The sequence below is a fragment of the Sciurus carolinensis genome, chromosome 2, assembly GCF_902686445.1.
Source record: "Sciurus carolinensis chromosome 2, mSciCar1.2, whole genome shotgun sequence".
Lineage (NCBI taxonomy): Eukaryota > Metazoa > Chordata > Mammalia > Rodentia > Sciuridae > Sciurus > Sciurus carolinensis.
This window is the reverse complement of record NC_062214.1, coordinates 90,662,138-90,681,997: the sequence shown is the minus strand read 5'-3', so window position 1 is coordinate 90,681,997 and position 19,860 is coordinate 90,662,138. Positions and strand designations below refer to the sequence as shown.

Below are 19,860 nucleotides of genomic sequence, written 5' to 3'. Positions count from 1 at the left end.
ACGTTTCTAACACGGAAACTCTTTACAGTTATTTCTTTAAGGGAGCTGCTTCCAGCCAAAATCTTTCTTACTTCCTGATCAGTCCGGAAGTGGGTTTCCGTTGCGGTGAAGTGGGACGTCTTGGGAGTTCAGTAAGGAAAGTTAAGCATGGCGATGGGGAGGGGACGACTTTTTGGTTTTCTCGTTTCTTGTGGACTCAGTCCAGCGCAACTACCCGCTACGGGTAATGTTATTGCCAATCTCCTTCAAAAACAACTTATAAGGAGAGAACTTTGTTTAATGTGTTTAGTGTGCCCAACAGTGACATAATGGAAATCGCCATCCTAAAAAACCTTTTGGTGTTCATAACTGTGATGGGTACCAGTTACAAGGTTGACGATGTTGTTTTATGCATCCATCCCGCCGTCCAAATCTCAAACATTTATTAGGTACTTAATTTGTCTTACGAGATTTGTAGGCGCCAAATTTACAAAGACATGGCCCCTGCCCTTGAGGGAGTGAACCTGATTTTTAGGAATTTGCAGTTAGAAACAACATTTTGTCATTGTTGGTGAAAGTTTCGTCTGTACTGAAAACAAAGTTAGGATTATGTTGCAGAATTATCACATGACAACATGTCCCATATCTTTAAATTCCAGTCTTGTTTGTCTAGTTGATTTAGACTGGATGACCAATCAGTGAATAGTTTGGGTCCCAGGAACATTTTGTTTCCCTGTCATCTATTCCACTCCACTTACAGCAAATAAACGGATAATTCTAACCTCCTTCTAACCATATTTCATACATTGAGGTGTCACGCCCTGTATGAGGCCTCTCGACTTCTCCAAGCAGAAATGATCTTTCACTATTCCCCCAGCACACACTACAGCAGGGAACATATTGAATTGTTGACTTACATGGCCGCCTCCCTCTTTAAATTGTAAGCACCCAATGGTCCAAGAGCTTATTTCTGTATTTCTAACGCAGAGCAAGGTGCTAGGCTCACAGTAAATGCTCAGTATATATTGAATAAATTAACTGAATGTCAAATAATAAGTGGTAAAACTCCTGTAGTCTTGTTCAGAGACCTTAATTTTTAAAATATATATATTTATTGAATTTCTGTGAGGGCACTGTACTTGGAATGGGTAGGTGGCATGTAGAGGTTTTCAAATATTTTTAGACTCCTTTATTCAAACGAATTCTTAAAAGCCTATTAGATGGAGCTACGCAGAGCACAAAGGGCCCTAGGAACCCGCAGCCCCTAGCCCCTCCTTCTTTGCCCCCTTGGCCCGCCTCGTTAAGAGCGCAGCTTCGAGGTCCGGAGCTTGGATTTGCAGGGCAGCAGCCGTGGCCCCGCCCCTCCTGCCCCCGGAGCCCTGGCCCCGCCCCTCCAATCCCACAGGGTCCGTCGCGGCCCTCCGGCTCCTCGCACCGCTGGAACGCTTTGCTCACCGCGCTTTCTCTATAAAGTTGTTGTTGTGGCTTCCGCCGCGGGTGGAGGAAGATGGCGTCGGGAGGTGGTGGCTGTAGCGCTTCGGAGAGACTCCCTCCGCCGTTCCCCGGCTTGGATACGGAGTCTGAGGGGGCAGCCGGGGGGTCAGAACCCGAAGCTGGGGACAGCGACACCGAGGGGGAGGACATTTTCACTGGCGCCGCGGCAGCGGTGAGTTCACACCTTTCGGGGCAGTTAGCGGCAGAGCGCCCCAACAGAGAAGAGATGCCAGGAGAGGGTTCAGGGAACTGGGGAGAGTGGGCCTGGTGGACGTCGCCGCGGTGTCTGCAGTCCGGGCTGGGGGGTCCTGAATGAAAGCTGATCGGTGGGTTGAGGAATGAGGGGTGTGGTGGCTTCGCCGCCGAGGTCCTTAAGAGCCAAGAGCAGCCGAGACCGTTCTTTGGCCCTGCGGTGTGATCACCCTACAGATCCACGGGACTGTTTTCTGGTTGTGCCCTGGCCATGCTGACTCAATAGGTCAGGATAAGGGGTTGGGGAGCAGACCTTTCCTCTGCCTTACTGCTGCTAGGTTGAACGTTACCTGGCATAGCCCAGGATGGTGACCCGCCCACAAATCCTCTGCTCTTACCAGTTATTACTAAAGGCCCATTCCAGATCTTAGTTTATGAAAGTTAGGTTGACTTCTCTCTTCAGGAGAATAGGGTCAAAGCCCGTTGTTCAGCTTAGGCCCTGCCAGGTAAATTACTACATAAACCAGAAAACAGTGTTCCTGTTAAAGGAAAGCATTACAGTGCCAAGGACCTAATTGGGAGCAAATCTGTAAATGGGAGGAGGAAATGATATTTCCCATAGTAAATATCCAGATTTCTAATAAGAGAGACTGCAAAACACTAATCTTTATATGGGGAACATCATACTCAATAATCAGTTATGGAACTAGTGGAGATGTTTGGGGCTATTTTATGAGAATACTGACTCACAGCAGTTTCAGTTAGTTCCAGGTTTTAAAGTTCAGTGCTGAGTCTGTGAATTTATCTTTTTATCTTGGATAATGCTTCTCTTCATAGTAGCTATTCAGAATCTAATTGACTAAAACAACTTTAAATTTGTTATTTAGTATGTGTCTGTAAAAATCAGAGACTAACCTTATTTGTGACAGAAAAAAAGATCATTCTTTTTAAACCTCTTCTGTGACAATCATTAGAATTTTCCTTACATGGTATTCAGGAATTAAGCCCATAATCAGTGCTCCTAAAGTGCTTGCTGATGCTAACATAGCATTAAACTTTCTAATGAAGTCTGTTGTTCCAGGAAATAACTCTTGCTGTTATTTTATCTTTGTTCAAATTTTAAACAAGTCTTTGTATAGTTAATCTCCCATAAGTCATGGAGAACAGCTACTGTTGGTAACTGCTGGGATGAGAGATATTCAGACCAAGTATCTGAAAATAGAAATTCTGGCACTGAAAGTGATTGGTTCCTGGACAATTGTTGATTTATTTTCCAAAACATGACTGGAAGGGTGAGAAATCATTATCTAGAGTTCTCTAAAGAAGTTCAGGAAGCTGTGATTTAATTATCTCACCAAGTTACTTTATGGAGGCATGATACCTCTCTCCTAAGGTTGTAAAATTAAAATATCTTGCCTACTTTCCAGCTAATGGGAGGAGGGGATCACAATGACCTTGTTCAGCCACAGAAAACAATTTTTATTTATATTTATTTATATTTCTATTTATATTCAATCCAAGAAAACTGAGTTGCTAAGGAAACTGAAATACCACTTGTAAGCTGTCTTTCCTTGAGCTTTCTCTCCTTGATACTAATTTTCAGGAAGCCGAGACCACAAGTTTCCTCACTAGTTAAACTGTTTTGTTAAACAGCCATTAACTACAAATTATATTTCAATAAATTCTTTAGTTGTGAGCGAGAAAATATAGGGAATTGCAGCCCTTCTGTATTTTAAGGAACAGCACTGAAGGATAAAGTAATTAAAGAGAGTGTGCTTTGAATTCTGACTTAAATCCAGACTGTACTACTTGCTTGCTTAAATTTGGATAAACATCTCTATAAAAGTTTCTCACCTACAAAATATGAATAGTAATAGTACATTTGGGCTCCCTATCTTGACTTTGACATCTGAATTCAACCAACTACAGATGGTAAATACTGGGGCTGTGGGGGGTTGCTCTGTAATGAACATGTATAGACTTTCTTATCTATAGTCTCCAAACAATACAATATTAAAAACTGTTTACATTGTATTATGTACTATAAGTAATTAAGATGATTTTAGGTTTAAGGGAGCTGTGTAGGTTTTACGCAAATACTATGCCATTTTATACAGTGAACTTGAGCATCCCTGAAAATGGGTGGAGCAGAGCTACAGTTGGGTAGATTACTGGAACCATTCCAGTCCCCATCATATATGGAAGGAGGGACTACCTTTTTTTGAGGGGGACCAGTACTGGGTATTGAACCCAGGACCTTGCACATGCTAGCAAGCACTCTATTGCTGAGCTACATTCCCAGCCCAGGTTTCCTATATTTACTTCTGTTGTTTTGAGAATTAACTTAGAATATCTGTGAAATTCTAGAACAGTTCCTTCCACATATAAACGTTTTTAAAAGTACTTAATGTTTTGAGGGTTTGAGCTATATTTGTGATGAGCATTTTATGAACTAAAATTATTCTAAGAAAAAAATCCATAAAATGTAATAATGGATTAGAAAAGTTAATTAACCCTAAAAAATGGATAATACAGTTTATCAAATAAAAACTTAGGCCTAGCCAGGCACAGTGGCACAAGCCTGTAATCCCAATGGCTTGGGAGGCTGAGGCAGGAGGATGGAGAGTTCAAAGTCAGCCTTAGCAACAGTGAGGCGCTAAGCAGCTCCATGAGACCCTGTCTCTAAGTGAAATATAAAAAAGGTCTGAGGATGTGTCTCAGTGGTTGAGTGCCCCTGAGTTCAATCCTCAGTACCTGCCCCCCCCAAAAAAAAAAACAAAAAAACTTAGGCCTATAATTCCAGCAGCTCAGGAGGTGAGGCAGGAGGATCGCAAGTTCAAAGCCAACCTCAGCAATTTAGCAAGGCCCTAAGCAACTTAGTGAGATCCTGTCTCAAAAAATAAAATGGGCTGGGGATGTAGCTCATTAGTAAAGCACCCCTGGGTTCAGTCCCTGGTACAAAAAACAACAACAAAAAATGTAATAATAAGATTGATTTAATTAACTAAAAGCCATCAAAGTAGGCACTTAGTGACTGGAGTAGTTTCCTGTTGATATAGTGAATCTTCATGTTGTGTTTTGTTATTTTTGGAGGTAAAGAGATGGGCATTAAAGAATTGGGAAGTTGAGGCTTATAAATTTTTAAAACTAATTTATGGTATGCATACAATTTTCTGGACATAATATAACAGCTTCTGCTATTAATCATCCCATCTGCTTTCTTTTACAGCCCAAGAGTACTAGGCTTTGTTAGCACAGAAATAAAAATGTGATTTGAGTATAGTATTGGTTTTGTTAGTACCATAATAAAAATGTGATTGGATTTGTAATAGAAAGAGCAGCCCTTGATATACATCTCAGAATCTATAAACCAGTTATTTGAGTGGAAGAGACTGAAGCAAAAGAATTATTAAAACAAATCTGAAGTCATTGCTTTTAGACTGAAAACCAGCTTGTGAAAGGTCTAATTCTTAACAATAATACCTAAGATGTTCTCTTCTTTCTGCCTCTTTGTGGGCCCATAAATAAGAAAAGTCTGCTTTAAATATATTATCTGAATTTGAATCCAGATGTATAGGATTAATTTTTCCCTTAACAAGAGACTGAAGTGAAGTCTTTCTTTTGGTTCTCCTAATTCTTAAAATTGTCATGTTCAAAAAAAGACTATAAATGTCATACATTTTTCCCCTCATTTGGTTTATGGTCTTATGGTCTTATTGCTCACTGGTCTTATTTGCAAAGTTCTAAACCTAAAGTGATTACATTGAAGCAAATTCTTTTATTTGCCTTTCCAGGAGTTCTTATATGCCTGTCCCTCGTTGGCAGCATACAAGGACTGTGACTAGATTTATCTTCTAAATAAAAGGGAAGAACTGTGGCAGGTCTTCTCATGCTGACAGAAAGGAAGAAAAGCATAAATATTTTCAGTTCATATTTTGGCCAAATTGGCAACTTCTTTTGATGGTACATCAGGCCAATTGGAATTTTTTCCCATTACTCTTATTTTGTGAATTGAAGCCCTAGTGATTAGAGAAATGTCTGGAAAAAATGAAATAGGATAAAGAAGGATTAACAAAGGGAACTTGAAAAGTCGTATGTTGAGCCACTCGTGGTGGTGCATGCCTGTAATCCCAGCAGTTCAGGTGACTGAGGCAGGAGGATCGTGAGTTCAAAGACAGCCTCAGCAACTTAGTGGGGCTCTAAGCAACTCAGTGAGACCCTGTCTCTAAATAAAATACAAAAAAGGACTGAGGATGTGGCTCAGTGGTTAAGTGCCCCTGAATTCAATCCCCAATACCAAAAAAATAAAAGTCATATGTTTAATAATTTGATTAGTCAAGAGTCATTTACATATGTTACTGGGTGTGATGCTGCAGACCTGTAATCCCAGCGGCTCTGGAGGGTGAGGCAGGAGGATCACAAGTCACAGACTCAGCAATTTAGCAAGGTCCTAAGCAATTTGGAAAGACCCTGTCTCAAATTTTAAAAAAATTTTAAAAAGGACTGGGGATGTGGCACAATGGTTAAGCTCCTTTAGTTCAATCCCCAGTACCCCCTCCAAAAAATATTTACATGTGTCTGTATGTCTACTGGTATTTAAGATTTTTTTTTTTAATTTTAGTTGTCCATGAACTTTTTTTTGTTTATATGTGGTGCTGAGAATCGAACCCAGTGCCTCACGCATGCCAGGCAAGCGCTCTACCACTGAGCCACCACTCCAGCCCCGGTATTTAAGATTAATGTACAGTGTTACTTACTTTTATTGGTATTTAAATGTCTTGGGGATAGCATTGACTTCTAATTGACAGTGTTTTATGTAGACTGCAGAAAATTATGTAAATGTAAGTTATATATTAACATTTAAAGGGCATAGTCATAGAATCCAGCTTTAAATCTGTGAGTTGTATAGTATGTATCCTGGTGGGGGGAGTAATTAATTAGTTTTAAATTATAGTTTAAAAAAACACATAAAATATACAGTCTTAATTGTTTTAGATGTACATTTAAGTAATGTTAAATATGTTCATATTGATGTGAACATCTTCAAAATGTTTTCAACTTGCAAATCTAAAACCCCCTACCCATTAAAGAATAACTCCCAGGCTGGGGACAACTCCCAAGCTCAGTTGGTAGAGTGCTTGCCTCACATGCACAAGGCCCTGGGTTCAATCTCCAGCATCACAATAAAAAAATAATACCCAGCCCTTGGTAATCACCATTCTAACGTTACATTTCTATGAAAATAATTTTCTTTTTTGTTGAAACAGAGTCCTTTATTGCCTGTGCTGGTCTTGAACTGGTGGGCTCAAGCCATCCTCTTGCCTCAGTCTCTTCGCAGTAACAGGCCATACCACTGAACCTAGCATAGTTTCTATGATTTTGACTATTTTAGATATATAAGTAGAATCATGCAGTATTTGTCACTTTCTGACATTTATTTTGCTTACCATAATGTCTTCAAGGTTCATCCATTTTGAAGCATGTATCAGTAGTTCATTTCATTTTAACATTGAATAATTTTCTATTGTTTATATCCATCATATTTTGTTTATCCATCATCTACCAGACACTTGGGTTGCTTCCACCTCTCAGCTATTGCAAAAAGTTCTATTTAGAATGTGAATGTGCAGGGGCTGGGGAGATAGCTCAGTTGGTAAAGTGCTTGCCTCACAAATACAAGGCCCTGTGTTCAATCCCCAGCACCACCAAAAAGAAAAAAAAAAAGTGAATGTGCAAATATCTCATCAAGGCCCTACTTTCAACCCCTTTGGATGTTTATCCAGTAGTGGGATTGCTGAATCATATGATAGTTCTATTTTAATTTTTTGAAGAACCTTCATACTGTTTTCCATAGTGGTCACACCATTTTACAATCCCACTTCAGCTCTTTTCAGACCTTTAGTGTTTATAGAATAACTTCTTTGGATCCAGGACAGAATTTGGTAGTTTTATTAATAGCAGTAAGAACATTAATAGTTCAACAGGCCAATATTTTAATTCTCTGTTCTGTAAAAGTACACAGTGGTTGTTCCCAAAGTGTAGCCTGTCCTCAATAAGTTATTGGCTCTTAGACATTTTGTGGTCTTAATCAGACTTCTGAAAGTAAATCTACATAACAATTTCTTTAAAAATATCTTTTTTTCCCCTCAGTACTAGGGATTGAACTCAGGAATGCTCTACCACTGAGCAACATCCCCAGTCCTATTTATTTATTATTTTGAGACAGGGTCTTGCTAAGTTGCTGAGGGTTTCTCTGTGTTGGCCAGACTTGCTTCAAGCTTATAATCCTCCTGCCTCAGCCTCTACAGGCACATTGCTTCAAACACTGCTTTTTGGAGTTAACATCAGAAGTTGAAATTCCACATTCTGGTAAAAGTATTCTTTAAAAAGTCAGTGATAGGTATTATGGCCAAAGATTCACTTTAGTGAAATGATAAACAGATTTTACTTATCAAAAATTTATATTTCCCTGAAGTACATAGACTCATTGATTTATTTATCATTAAATTGCCATAGCAGTTAACCTAACTTTCAAAATTATGGAGGCATACCTATAATCCCAGCAATTTAGGAAGTTGAGGCAGGAGGATCTTAAGTTTGAGGTCAGCCTCAGCAGCTTAGTGAGAAACTGTCTCAAAAAGGGTTGGGGATGTGGCTCAGGTTCAATCCTCTGTACCCACCCACCAAAAAAAATGTAGTTATAAAGCCCTTTTCGAGGAAGAGAGAAGACTTATAAAGCTGACTAATAAGAACCCAACTTTAAATTTATTTAAAATTAGAGTTTGGGGCCAGGCATGGTAGTTAGATGCCTGTAATCCCAACAACATGGGAGGCTAAGACAGGAGGATTGAAAATTTGAAGCCAGCCTGGACAATTTAGCAAGACCCCATCTCAATAAAATTTTAAAAAGAACTGGGAGTGTAGCCCATTGGTAGAGCCCTTACCTACCATGTGTGAGGCCCTGGGTTCAGTGCCCAGTGTTGTTAAAAAAAAATAAAGAGTTTGGGACATATGAGAGAAACAGCAAAGGTTACTGTTTGAATTTTCTGCTTTCTGGAGGGATTTGCTGCCCCTTTTGCTTACTCAGGTACTTTTGACTTGGTCATTTACAATTGGTTAGGTTGGTAGGGGAGAGGGGAAAAAGAATACTCTAATTTCTCTCCCTTGGTCTTCAAAGCTTCTCAGCACTCTTAAGTAACTTTTGGCATAAATAAATCATGAGTAGTTGATTGTTGCTAGAGCAAGTAGCCGTAAGTATCTCATCTCCAGGAAGAGCCTGTTGCTCAACTTTTTCTGGCTTATTCTTTTGCTTAGTCAAATGGACAGCTGGGGCTTCAATCTGCTTTCAGAGCAGAGTTAGACTGGGTTTGCTTTTTCAATTTAGAAGAAAAACCATCCATTAGTACTCTGATCTTTCTGCAGTTTTCTGGGCCCTTCTTGAGTTCTGTGAGTTTGAGATCCAAAAAGTTTTGTTGAGAAATTATAGCAGAAAATTAAGTAGAACATCTATAGCTTAATTTTGGTAGATAATGTACTGCCCTTTCAGATGGAGATCCCTAGAGACCTTGCTCATGGTTTTCCTTAAGTAGTGCAATGGTCAGGTTGAGGCTTATATTTGCCATCCTTCTAGCTCCTCCTTTTCCATTTTCAGTAGACCTCCTACCCTCTATCTGTGCTGTGGACTCATTGGGCAAGCCAGTAAAGCCTGTGGATCCATTCTCAGAATGTTTTTAAAAACATTTATAAAATATAGCATGTAAGAAGGAAACCAATTATATTGAGATATAGTTATCAACATTAAAATAATTTTGTATTAATAATAAGTATTTTTTAGTTGTAGATGGACACAATACCTTTATTTATTTACATGTGATACCAAGGATCAAATCCAGTGCCTCACACATGCTAAGCAAGTGTTCTACCACTGAGCTACAACCCCAACCCAATAACAAGTATTTTTAATGCTAGTGATAGGTACAATAACTATATAACTTTTAAATAGAGATGAGCACAAATGACACTTTAAGATCTGTAGCAACTGTAATATTATAAAAACACCTTTTTTTTTTTTTTTTTTTTTGGTTGAACACAAGGGTGCATTACCACTAAGCTGCATCCCCTAACCTTTTTTTGGTCGTTGTGTTTTTTTGTTTTTGTTTTTTGAGAAAGGGTCTTGCTGAATTGCTGAGGCCTCATTAAAATGCTCAGGCTGGTCTCAAACTTGTGATCCTCCTGCTTGAGCCTCCTGAGTTGCTGGGATTGTAGGTATGTGCCACTGAGCCCAGCACCTATTATCTATAACATACAGTCTCAAGCACTGTTATTGCAATTATAGTTTGTTGCTTATCTTTATAGTTGAAGAAAATGCTAAATTTCAGTTATAGGCTAGGAAAAATGAAATTGTAATTTTATTCCCTTTCAGGTTCATAGGCAGCCCCTGAATTCTGTGGTTCATGGACCCAAGATAAGAACCCCTAATATAACTCCTTAAGCTATGAGAGGAGTAATAGTGTGACATCATTTTAGCTCACCAAGTTCACAGAGTAAGATGCACTCTACTCCCAAATCCAGTGGACAATGAATGTCCATTCTCATAAGCCCAGATGCACCATTTTTTCTCCATGTTTTTGTATTGGTGCATTATAGTTATACTGGGATTTGTTACATATTCATACGTGCACACAATATAACAATATAATTTGGCCAATATCATTCCCCAGTATTTCTCATTTCCCTCACCTCCCTCTCCCTGATCTTCCTTCCTCTATGGATCTTCCTTTGATTTTCATGAGACACCCCCCTTTCTTTTCCTTTTTCCTGTCTAGCTTCCCACGTTATGAGAGAAATGTGACTCTTGACCTTGTGAGTTTGGCTTATTTTGCTTAACATACTAGTCTCAACTTCCATTTTCCTGCAAATGACATAATTTCATTTTTCTTTATAACAATAAAAACTTCATTGCGCATATACACCACTTTTTCTCTATCCATTCATCTTTTTTTGAACATATAAGTTGGTTCCATAGTTTGGCTATTGTGAATTCAGATGAATGATGCTGGGACAGGAGTCACTTGCCTGTTGTAGACAGAATGAAACCCCCCCTTTTCCCAGCAAGGTATCTACATCCAAATCCCAGAAGCAGTGGATATATTAGGCTACATGGCAAAGAGGAATTAAATTTGAAGATGGAATTAAAATTGCTAATTACCTGACCTTAAGATGAAGTAATCATCCTGGATTATCTTCATGGGACCAGTGAGAGGAGTAATATGGAAGGTGACTGAGAAGAAAGACACAGAGATTCAGCATTGCTGACTTTAAAGATGGATGAAGGGGACCAAGGAAAGACCTCTAAAAGCTGAAAAGGGCAAGGAAACCAATTGTCCCCTAGAACCTTCAGAAAGAAATGTCCCACTGACATCTTGATTTTAGCCTGTACGATGAAACCTGTATCAGACTTGTATAGGACTATAAGGTGATAAATTTGCATTATTTAAACTTTAAATTTTTGACAATTCATTAAAATAGCGATGAAATATACTAACCCATTTCATTTCTATCAGTGAAGATGACAAAAGGAGCTGTATTTAATGCTGCAGTCTTCCAGGGTAATGTTTTAAAGACTATATGGCTGCCCTATTTTCATCTGGGTATAGCTCCTGTCATTGACTTATTTCTAATTTTTCTTGCCTTATTACTTTAGTGTGATCACACAACTCCTTAGCTCCATCTTGCCTTACTAAATTATACTTATTTTCTCTCCAAAAATGAGTAATATTCAGAAGTAGATCTCTTGAATGTAATGCATTGGTTCTGCGTGAAGTAAAGAGCAGTTGGCAACACGAGGAAGAACCACAACTGGCTAACCTACAGGGAAGTTACCCGGAATCACAGCAGGCCTTTTCAGTACTGAATGACTGTGTCAGCTTTGAAGGGCAGCAAGCCCACATCTGTTCTTCCCTGAGCTGAGAAAATAGGGTTAATGACCTGGGCCTCACAGCTTGAGACAAGTAATTTTTGAGAGATACCCATTTACTCTTAACAAAAGTGTTCTCTTGCTAGATGATCTTTCTGGTACCTGTCTGCAAATTAGTATTGGTCTGTATTTGTGTTCTTATAATTATAAACAGGCTTATCAGTGGAACCACCTGCTAGAATTAATAGCCAAAGGCAGTAAAGCAAATGTTGGATATCCTAGCTAGAAATTCTATCTACTAACAAAAAAGAATGCTTTTATATTAAAAAAAAAAAAAGATGAGGAAATAACAGTTTGGATGCTTTATTTATTACAAACTAACTTTTTATCTGTTGCCTAGAAATTTACCCCCTTTCAAACAGATGAAGAGTTATCTGACTTCTTGACTAACAAAAGGTTTTTAAAATACAGATTATAAAGCAAGGCTTATTTTCAGTCTTGAGTTTACTACTCAATGTCATCAGTGTATCTTCTTTCTTGCAAAATAAGTTCATCCTGGAATTTTAATTGTTGAATCAAAATTAGTTTTCTAAAATGGAACAGAGAGGGCTGGGGTTGTGGCTCAGTGGTGGAGCGTTCACCTAGCACTGGGTTCAATCCTCAGCACCACATAAAAATAAAAAATAATAAAATAAAGGTATTGAATCTATTTACAATTAAAAAAATAAGAAATAAAATGGAAAGGAGACCAACAGGAGGGAAGAGAGGAACAAAAGCGGAAATACTGGAAATGAAATTTACCAAATTATCTTATATTGTGTGCATGTACAATATTGAACAACAAACCCCACATTATATATAATTATAAAGCACAAATTAAAAAATTAGCTCTCTAATATAAATTATACATTATTAATAGTAATTTTTTAAGTGGTCTTTTAACCTTTCATGGCATATGAAATGCATTGTTACAATGCCTGGATGGATATGTATTTTGGTGACAACTTTTATTATAGCTCTAGTTTCATGGAAAACTTGTTTTCTTGGGTGAATATGGGATGCCATGAACATGTGTCCCTTTTGTATCTTAAAAGTGGTTCTGCTCAGTTAGTTTTTTTTTAAAAAAATATGATTGTAATTAAAACTTGAAAATATTATTACAGCTTGAAGGCTGTGTGTTGGGTACTCTACAAAGAAAGCAGCTTAATTTGTCCAGTGCCAGTCCAAATCAACTGAAGGCACGTTTGATATGGACAAACAAAAATAAAACAAATATGAAAAGAAGTAAAGTTGAGAGGGGTACTGTACAATATGGCAGAAAGAGGGCTAATATATTATTTAAGAAAAGTAGACTGGGGAGGTAGCTTAGTGATAGAGCACTTGCCCATGTACCAAACCCTGGATTTCATCCCCAGCACCCCAAAACAATAAAAGCAAACAAAAAAGTGTACCCAAGTGATGTTAACTTATGTACAAAAATAGGCAAAGGACATCAAGTTAAGCCAAGGGGATTCAATGGCCGGCAAACAATCTATTGCCCCTAAAAATCAAATGTGGACTTACATTGAAGATGGACATCACAGCATTATTTGATGAAATCTGAAAACTAGCTAACTGTCCAACCTTAAGAGAATGATTATGTTGGGATATACCCACTTGATAGGGAATTAAGTCATGCTGGGCATATCGGTCATGCCTGTAATCCCAGCAGCTTGGGAGGTTGAGGCAGGAGGATCATGAGTTCAAAGCCAACCTCAGCAACTTATTGAGGCCCTAAGCAACTCTGTGAGACCCTTTCTCCAAATAAAATATTTTTTTAAAAAGACTGGGGCTGGGGGGGCTGGGGATATAGCTCAGTTGGTAGAGTGCTTGCCTCGTAAGCACAAGGCCCTGGGTTCAAATCCCCAGCACCGCAAAAAAAAAAAAAAAAAAAAAGTCAAAAAGACTGGGGATGTAGCTCTGTGGTTAGCTCCCTGGGTTCAATCCTGATACCATGGGGGCAGGGTGGGGGAAGGAATTAAGTAACTAAAAGTAGGATTTTGTACCTTTTTTTTTTCCCAGTGCTGGGATCAAACCGAGGGCCTCTTACGTGCTAGGCAAGTACTCTGCCACTAAGCCACATTGCCAGCCCCCAAAATGACCAGAGTTCCTTTTGAGCTCTTCATCCCCCAATTTATTTATTTATTTATTTTGATGGTGTTAGGGGAATTGAACTCAGGGTTTCATCATGCTAGTCAACTACTCTACCACTGAGCTACACCCCCAGCCTTACAGTTATTGGTGACAGATTTAAAAAAAAAAATGTAGGGGGAAGAAACAGGACACAGAGTTTTACACATGTAGAAAATAATTTTATAAAAGAATTGCAGAGGAAAATTAAGGTAATAGGTATGGTAATCAGTCTATCTTCAGCTCTCTTAGAATCAACTGTGTTTGATTTTGGGAATGGGTTCTCAGAGGAGATCTGAGAGCAGTTTTCTAGTCTCACAGGTTGAAGTCACTTAGCTTACTGAGGGAGCACACATTTTTTTAAATCATAGTTCTAGTCAAACTTATTGGTTTGGGCTTGAAGGTGGCTGGGTGGAGGAAGAGAAACAGGTGCTAGTGCTCTTGTTGTCCCTTTTTATCCCATTCATCTGGGTCTGTCACTTGACAGACTGCTATCTTAACACTGCTTCATAAAGTATTAGTCATAAACCTTCCAGGATTAGGTGATAGATCAGAAGTGGAAAGCTGGCTTAAATTTATTCATCTGCATATCACAGGAATAGATTCTTGTAGGCATTTTTTAAAAATGACTAAATTCTTAACTGACTTTCCTGTTACTTTAGTCTCCCTCGTGAGCTACTAGTAAATTACATTTGTGCACATACATTCTTCCTGTATACTGGGTTTTAATCTTTCTTGGGTCTTCATCTGGAGATGATTGGTGTCAGTGGGAAGGGGACTAAAAGAAATCGGGTAGTTTATGAGATACTGTACTGTACAAGAGTGAAGGAAGGAAGTGGGTGTATATGAGGGTGGTTGCAGTTTGTGAGGCAAAGGGAAGTACTAGTTTTGTTTTTACCCAGTTATTTGTCTTCTCTGTAGTGATTTTTTTTTTTTTTTTGAGATGGATCTTCTTGCTTTTGTTGCCCAGTCTGGTCTTCTGGCTCAAGTGATTCTGCAACTTCCCCCCTTCCCAGTAACTGGTATCTCAGGCATGCATCATCATGCCCAGCAGACAGTGATTTTGTTTTGTTTTTGAAGATTGTGGAAGCAGATAAAGGACAGGACCACTGTCTCTTAACAGAATTGGTATAACATGTAGGCATATACAACTAAGTGCTCGTTAAACTTTATTAACATAGAGAAGTTGCAGTAGAAGCATTATTTACTAATATATATCTAAATATTGGTAAGTTTCTTTCCTAGTGGGTGACCCCACTATGGTGATGAAGCTGTTTGCATGACAAATTCAGAGTACCGAAATATATCTGTCATTTCACTTTGTTCTGTTGGGTCAGAAAAGGTCTGTCTCCAAGGAACAAAATCCCTCAGATTTGTTAAGGACATGTTTCATAAAAGGTTCAGGTCTTTTAACTGATTTAGCCTTAGGGTCCGACTTCAAAACCCTGCAATTGCACACTGATAGACTTTTGAAACCAGATTCCCAGCTTTCTGTTCATGTGCTGCACAATCCGGCTTTGTTCCCTCTGGTACTGGTCTGGGGACCCACCCCACCCTTGTTTGCCTCTTTTAATAAAGGCCATGTACTCACTGTATTTTCACCATGTGCCTAGTAGGCAAAGCATGACTGGTTTTTATTCTTCTAGCTTGAGAGAGTGTGGTTGAAAATTTTGTACGTGTGAGAAGGATGAAATGAAAGTTGTATTTACAAACAGCATTAGATGTAAAGTGTATACCTTCTTTTGCCCATCATCTGGGTTCGTAATATCTGCACAAGTGGGCTTCAGTTAACAGTTCAGCCAACACTATAGAAATAAGCCAGGGTCAGAGCTTGAAATCTGAACTCCAGAGTGGTGTCCTGGTCACTAGAATGTGCCTCATCAGCATTTGAAAGAATAAAGGTCATCAACTGAGAAGGAGAAATGCATTTGGACAGATTCTTTTGAAAATTATCTGTGCATACACACACCATTGTTGTTATGTGCTTTGGGATAGGGCATTTCAGCAAGGTTATAGTTTTAGAAATTAATCCTAAATTGTATGAACCTATTTTAACTCTGTGATCATTTGAGTAGCAGCACTTTCATTACTATTAATGATTTGCTACTGATCGAACTGGCTGACAAGTGATCCTGTTGTCCCCTAAAACACTTGGGGGAACAACCTAGGAATGAAGGGATTTGCATCAAAATTTTTCTAGGCAGGTTGTTTGTTTTTAATAGTATTGTTTTATTCAGAGTATCTCACTGTTTTCAGAGTAAACCCCAGTCTCCAAAGAGAACCACATCCATTCTTCCCATCAACAATGGCTCCAAAGAAAATGGAATCGAGGAGGAACAAGACCAGGAGCCACAGGATCTCTTTGCAGGCAAGTATGGACTCAAAATTGAAAAAGGTATTGGGAACATAACTTTATGTAAGACACTATAGTGGAAGATTCCAGAACATGTGAAATATATTCCTTGCCCTCAGAATTCTGTAGGTTTAGAGAGTAAGACAGAAAAATACATTTTTTTAACAAGTTAAATTATTAAATAATAATAAAATAATAGCTGAATGATAGAAATTCAAAATCACAAAAGCTCATAAGAATAAAAGATTACATAAGATTATTGATTATAGCAGTGGTTTTAGACTCTTACGACCAAGACTCACTCCTAGTAAGAATTTTTGTGTTATAGTCCAAAATATATATACATGTATAAAACTAAAACAAAAGATTTAAGTAATTTGTCCTTGTAATAAAATCTAAAATTTTTCTATTGTTTTTCTTTTCCTTAATGTTCTTTATAACTCATTGAATTATTTCATAATCTACCAATAAGCTACAACCTGCAATTTAAAAACCACTAGTATACAGCAGGATTTCTCATCCTTAGCACTATTAATACTTTAAGCTAGATAGATCTTTGTTGAGGAAGACTACTCTGTTCTCAACAGGAGTTGATTTTGCCTATCAGAAGACATTTGCTGATCACATGGAATTGTTTTGGTCATCATAATTGGGAATGTTACAGTTAATCCAGTTGGTAAGGGCCATGGATGCTGCTATACACCCTAAATGCACAGGGCAGCCCTTTACAACAAAAACTTGTCGAATCCAGAATGTCAATAATAAGAACATAGAAAATCTTGTGTCTAGAGGGATCTTGGAAGACCCCCTGGGAAAAGTAGGAGAAAAGAAAAAAATGGTTGGACCAGCAGCATAAAGCATAAGTGAAGGACAGTCAGTAAAATGGGTAGGCCAAAGCAGAGATTCTTAGAGAAGCCATGGAAGATAGATGAGAAATATTGTTTAGAAACAGGTTAGGAGGGCTTTATACATCAATAATTTGGGTTTGAATTTTCATCCTAATGACAATTAAGAGCCTTTGGCAGTTTGGGGTAACAGATGTGATATGGGCAAAGTAATGTTTTAGAAAAACTGATGTAGAGAAATTATTATATAAAATGAGTTGCAGCAGACAAAAACAGGAAGCTTTTTAGAAAACAGTCACAGATCAGTTCAAGACTGAAATGACAAAGACCAAACATAAGATGATGGAAGTAATCAGGGAAAGATGAAATTTTTCAAAAGGAAAATAAATCTGGTGTTAGTTTTAGATGTAATGGATGTCAAAAAAGCAGGGAAGGCCGAAGACCAAATTAAATGGTTCAAGTCCAAGAATTGAAAAGAAAATGGTACCATTTTTAGAACCAAATTCTAAAGAAAAAGGAAAAAAATGACTTTAGGAGAAAAGTTAGTTTGGGGTTTTTGGTATTTTAAATTGGAATGCAAAGAGAAATACCCAGGAAGTGATTTTACTGTGGTCCTTTACCTGGTAAAGAGAAAAGAACTGGAAATGTGGGAATCTTCTTCCTTGAGGTGGTAGTCAAAATTGCCATGTGAATAAAAGTCTCAAAGGAGAAAATGGAGAGCAAGGGGAGACACAAGAGGATGAAGGGCAAGATCTTGGGAGGACTCTCACATTAGAACTCTGGTAGGAAATTTTAAAAAGACTTGAGAGGGAAGAAGAGATTAGAAGGAATATAAAGATTTAGAAGATTTTCCACTTCCTTTTATCCCTGAAACTTGAAGTGCACACTATTCATTTGATAGCAATTATTTTTTGGATAAAATTTCTGTAGGAGAAATGATAAACATGAAAATGTGTTCTTTCCATTATAGGACAGATTTAAAAGGTAAATTTTCTATCTTTGAGAAAACTTAACATGTGTATAACAGACTTACCCCCATGCCTGGGCTTTTGTACGTACTGGAGATCTTTATTAAGGACATATTTATCAGTGATAATGATTCTGATTTACTTTATTCCCCTTCCAGTTTCATAAGCAACCAGTATGTCTCAATACTAAGAAAGGAACATAAGATATTCCTAAAAAGGAATGTCTATAATGAGACATTTAGTTTAGGACTTGAATAGCTTCTCAAATGTTTTATTTACTTACTTATTTTATTTTTGTGGTACTGGAAGTTGAACCTAGGGGTGCTCTACCACTGTGCTACATCCCCAGCCCTTTTTATTTTGAGATAGGGTCTTGCTCAGTTGCCAAGGTTGGCCTCAAACTTTCAATGTCTCCATCTCCCAAGTAGGTGGGATTATAGGCATGCACCACCACCATATTAACTATAGAAATTTAAATGTTTCAATTTTATTTTCTGCATCTTTAGTCTAGTGATGATCAGAATATCTGATGGACCCCAAGGCTTTTTCCATTGCTTTTATCAGGAGTTCAAAGAAAAAAGCATATTTTAATATAAGTTTGAGCATCTTGTTATATGAATTTTAATAGAAAAGATACACCTTTTCAAAAGCCTTTCACTAACATGAAAGTCAAACTTTTTGAATTAGCAGTAGTACTTCCTATTTCATTTCCAAACAAACACATATATTATTTATGTGGAACCTGCATGATGGAAATATCCTACACATACTTCAGCTGGCTGTTTCAAAGACTACTAACAACCTACCATATTCATTATGTATACTTTTTTCTGTTTTGTATTCCTGTTCCTGGTGGGATTATATTACTACTGTTTTTGCTTTCCTGATAGGGATCAGGTTCTATTTCTAACAGTGTAGCAACTTTGCAGACATAATTCACATTTAATGATTAGCACACTGACCTAGAACTTGATTATGACTTCTGGGCCCCCATTTCTGTTTTTCAAATGGAAATCTAAAAAAGAAAAAGAAATAGCTTTCTTTGAAGTTCCTAAGACAAACTAACACCTACTGATCAGACCAAACCTGAATGGATATTTATGTTTCTCTTTACTTAAAAAGAAAAAAAATTGAACTGGTTAGGTTTAGAACGTCTAGCTTCATTGCTCCAAGTTGAAAGTACATCCTTTTTATTTGCATAAGAACTCTTAATGCCTAAAAATGGTACATAATGTTATTTTAAAAGTTCCCTCTCTGGAACATTTAGAGAATAAGTAGTTCCACTCAACTGAGTTTTCCCCAGATAGACAAAAGTAGCTCTTAAGCACTACTTAGATCAGAAAGATTTTCAGGTATTGCAGATACAATTTTTTCCTGTTTGGATAACATGTTTAAATCTGATTCAGTCTTTATAAGGATAACTAAACTATAATTTTGGACGATTCTTAAATGTGCAAAAATAACAATGATTGTCCTCAGGTATGGCAAACTGCCCTTTCCTGTGTATTAATAACTGTGTTTGTATCTTTTTGTTGTTGTTGTTGTTGTTGTGGACGAACACAGTACCTTTATTTTATTTATTATTTTTATGTGGTGTGGAGGATTGAACCCAGCACCTTACCTGTGCTAGGCAATGGTCTACCATTGAACTATAATTCCAGCCCGTGTGTTTGTATCTTTTTTTTCTTTTAGTTGTAGATAGACACAATACCTTTATTTTATTTATTTATTTTTATGTGGTGCTGAGAATCGAACCCAGTGCCTCATGTGTATGAGGCAAGTGCTTTACAACTGACTCACAACTCCAGCTCTGTGTGTTTGTATTGTGAGTCTGATTTTTCTGGCTTACATTTTTCCTGACTCTCCTTTGATGTTATTTTTTTGTCAGTATGCTTGCCTCTTCTTACACATTGATTTGTAAAGCAAGTAACCAAACATTGTCCT

The 19,860-nt window shown here is 37.8% G+C and overlaps 1 protein-coding gene across 2 annotated transcripts in view; it reads left to right on the top strand.

Annotated features, from left to right (window-relative positions):
* Positions 1-1,395: 1,395 nt before the first annotated feature.
* The window catches only part of Snx1 (sorting nexin 1), a 46,258-nt gene continuing 27,793 nt past the window's right edge, over positions 1,396-19,860 (top strand). The window contains exons 1-2 of one of the 2 annotated variants that reach the window (XM_047542419.1): positions 1,396-1,645; positions 16,007-16,118. In XM_047542419.1, the coding sequence (XP_047398375.1) occupies positions 1,487-1,645; positions 16,007-16,118 (271 nt within the window). In that variant the 5' untranslated portion in view covers positions 1,396-1,486. The remainder of the gene's footprint in view (positions 1,646-16,006; positions 16,119-19,860) is intronic. The other variant, XM_047542418.1, reaches the window with a different exon arrangement.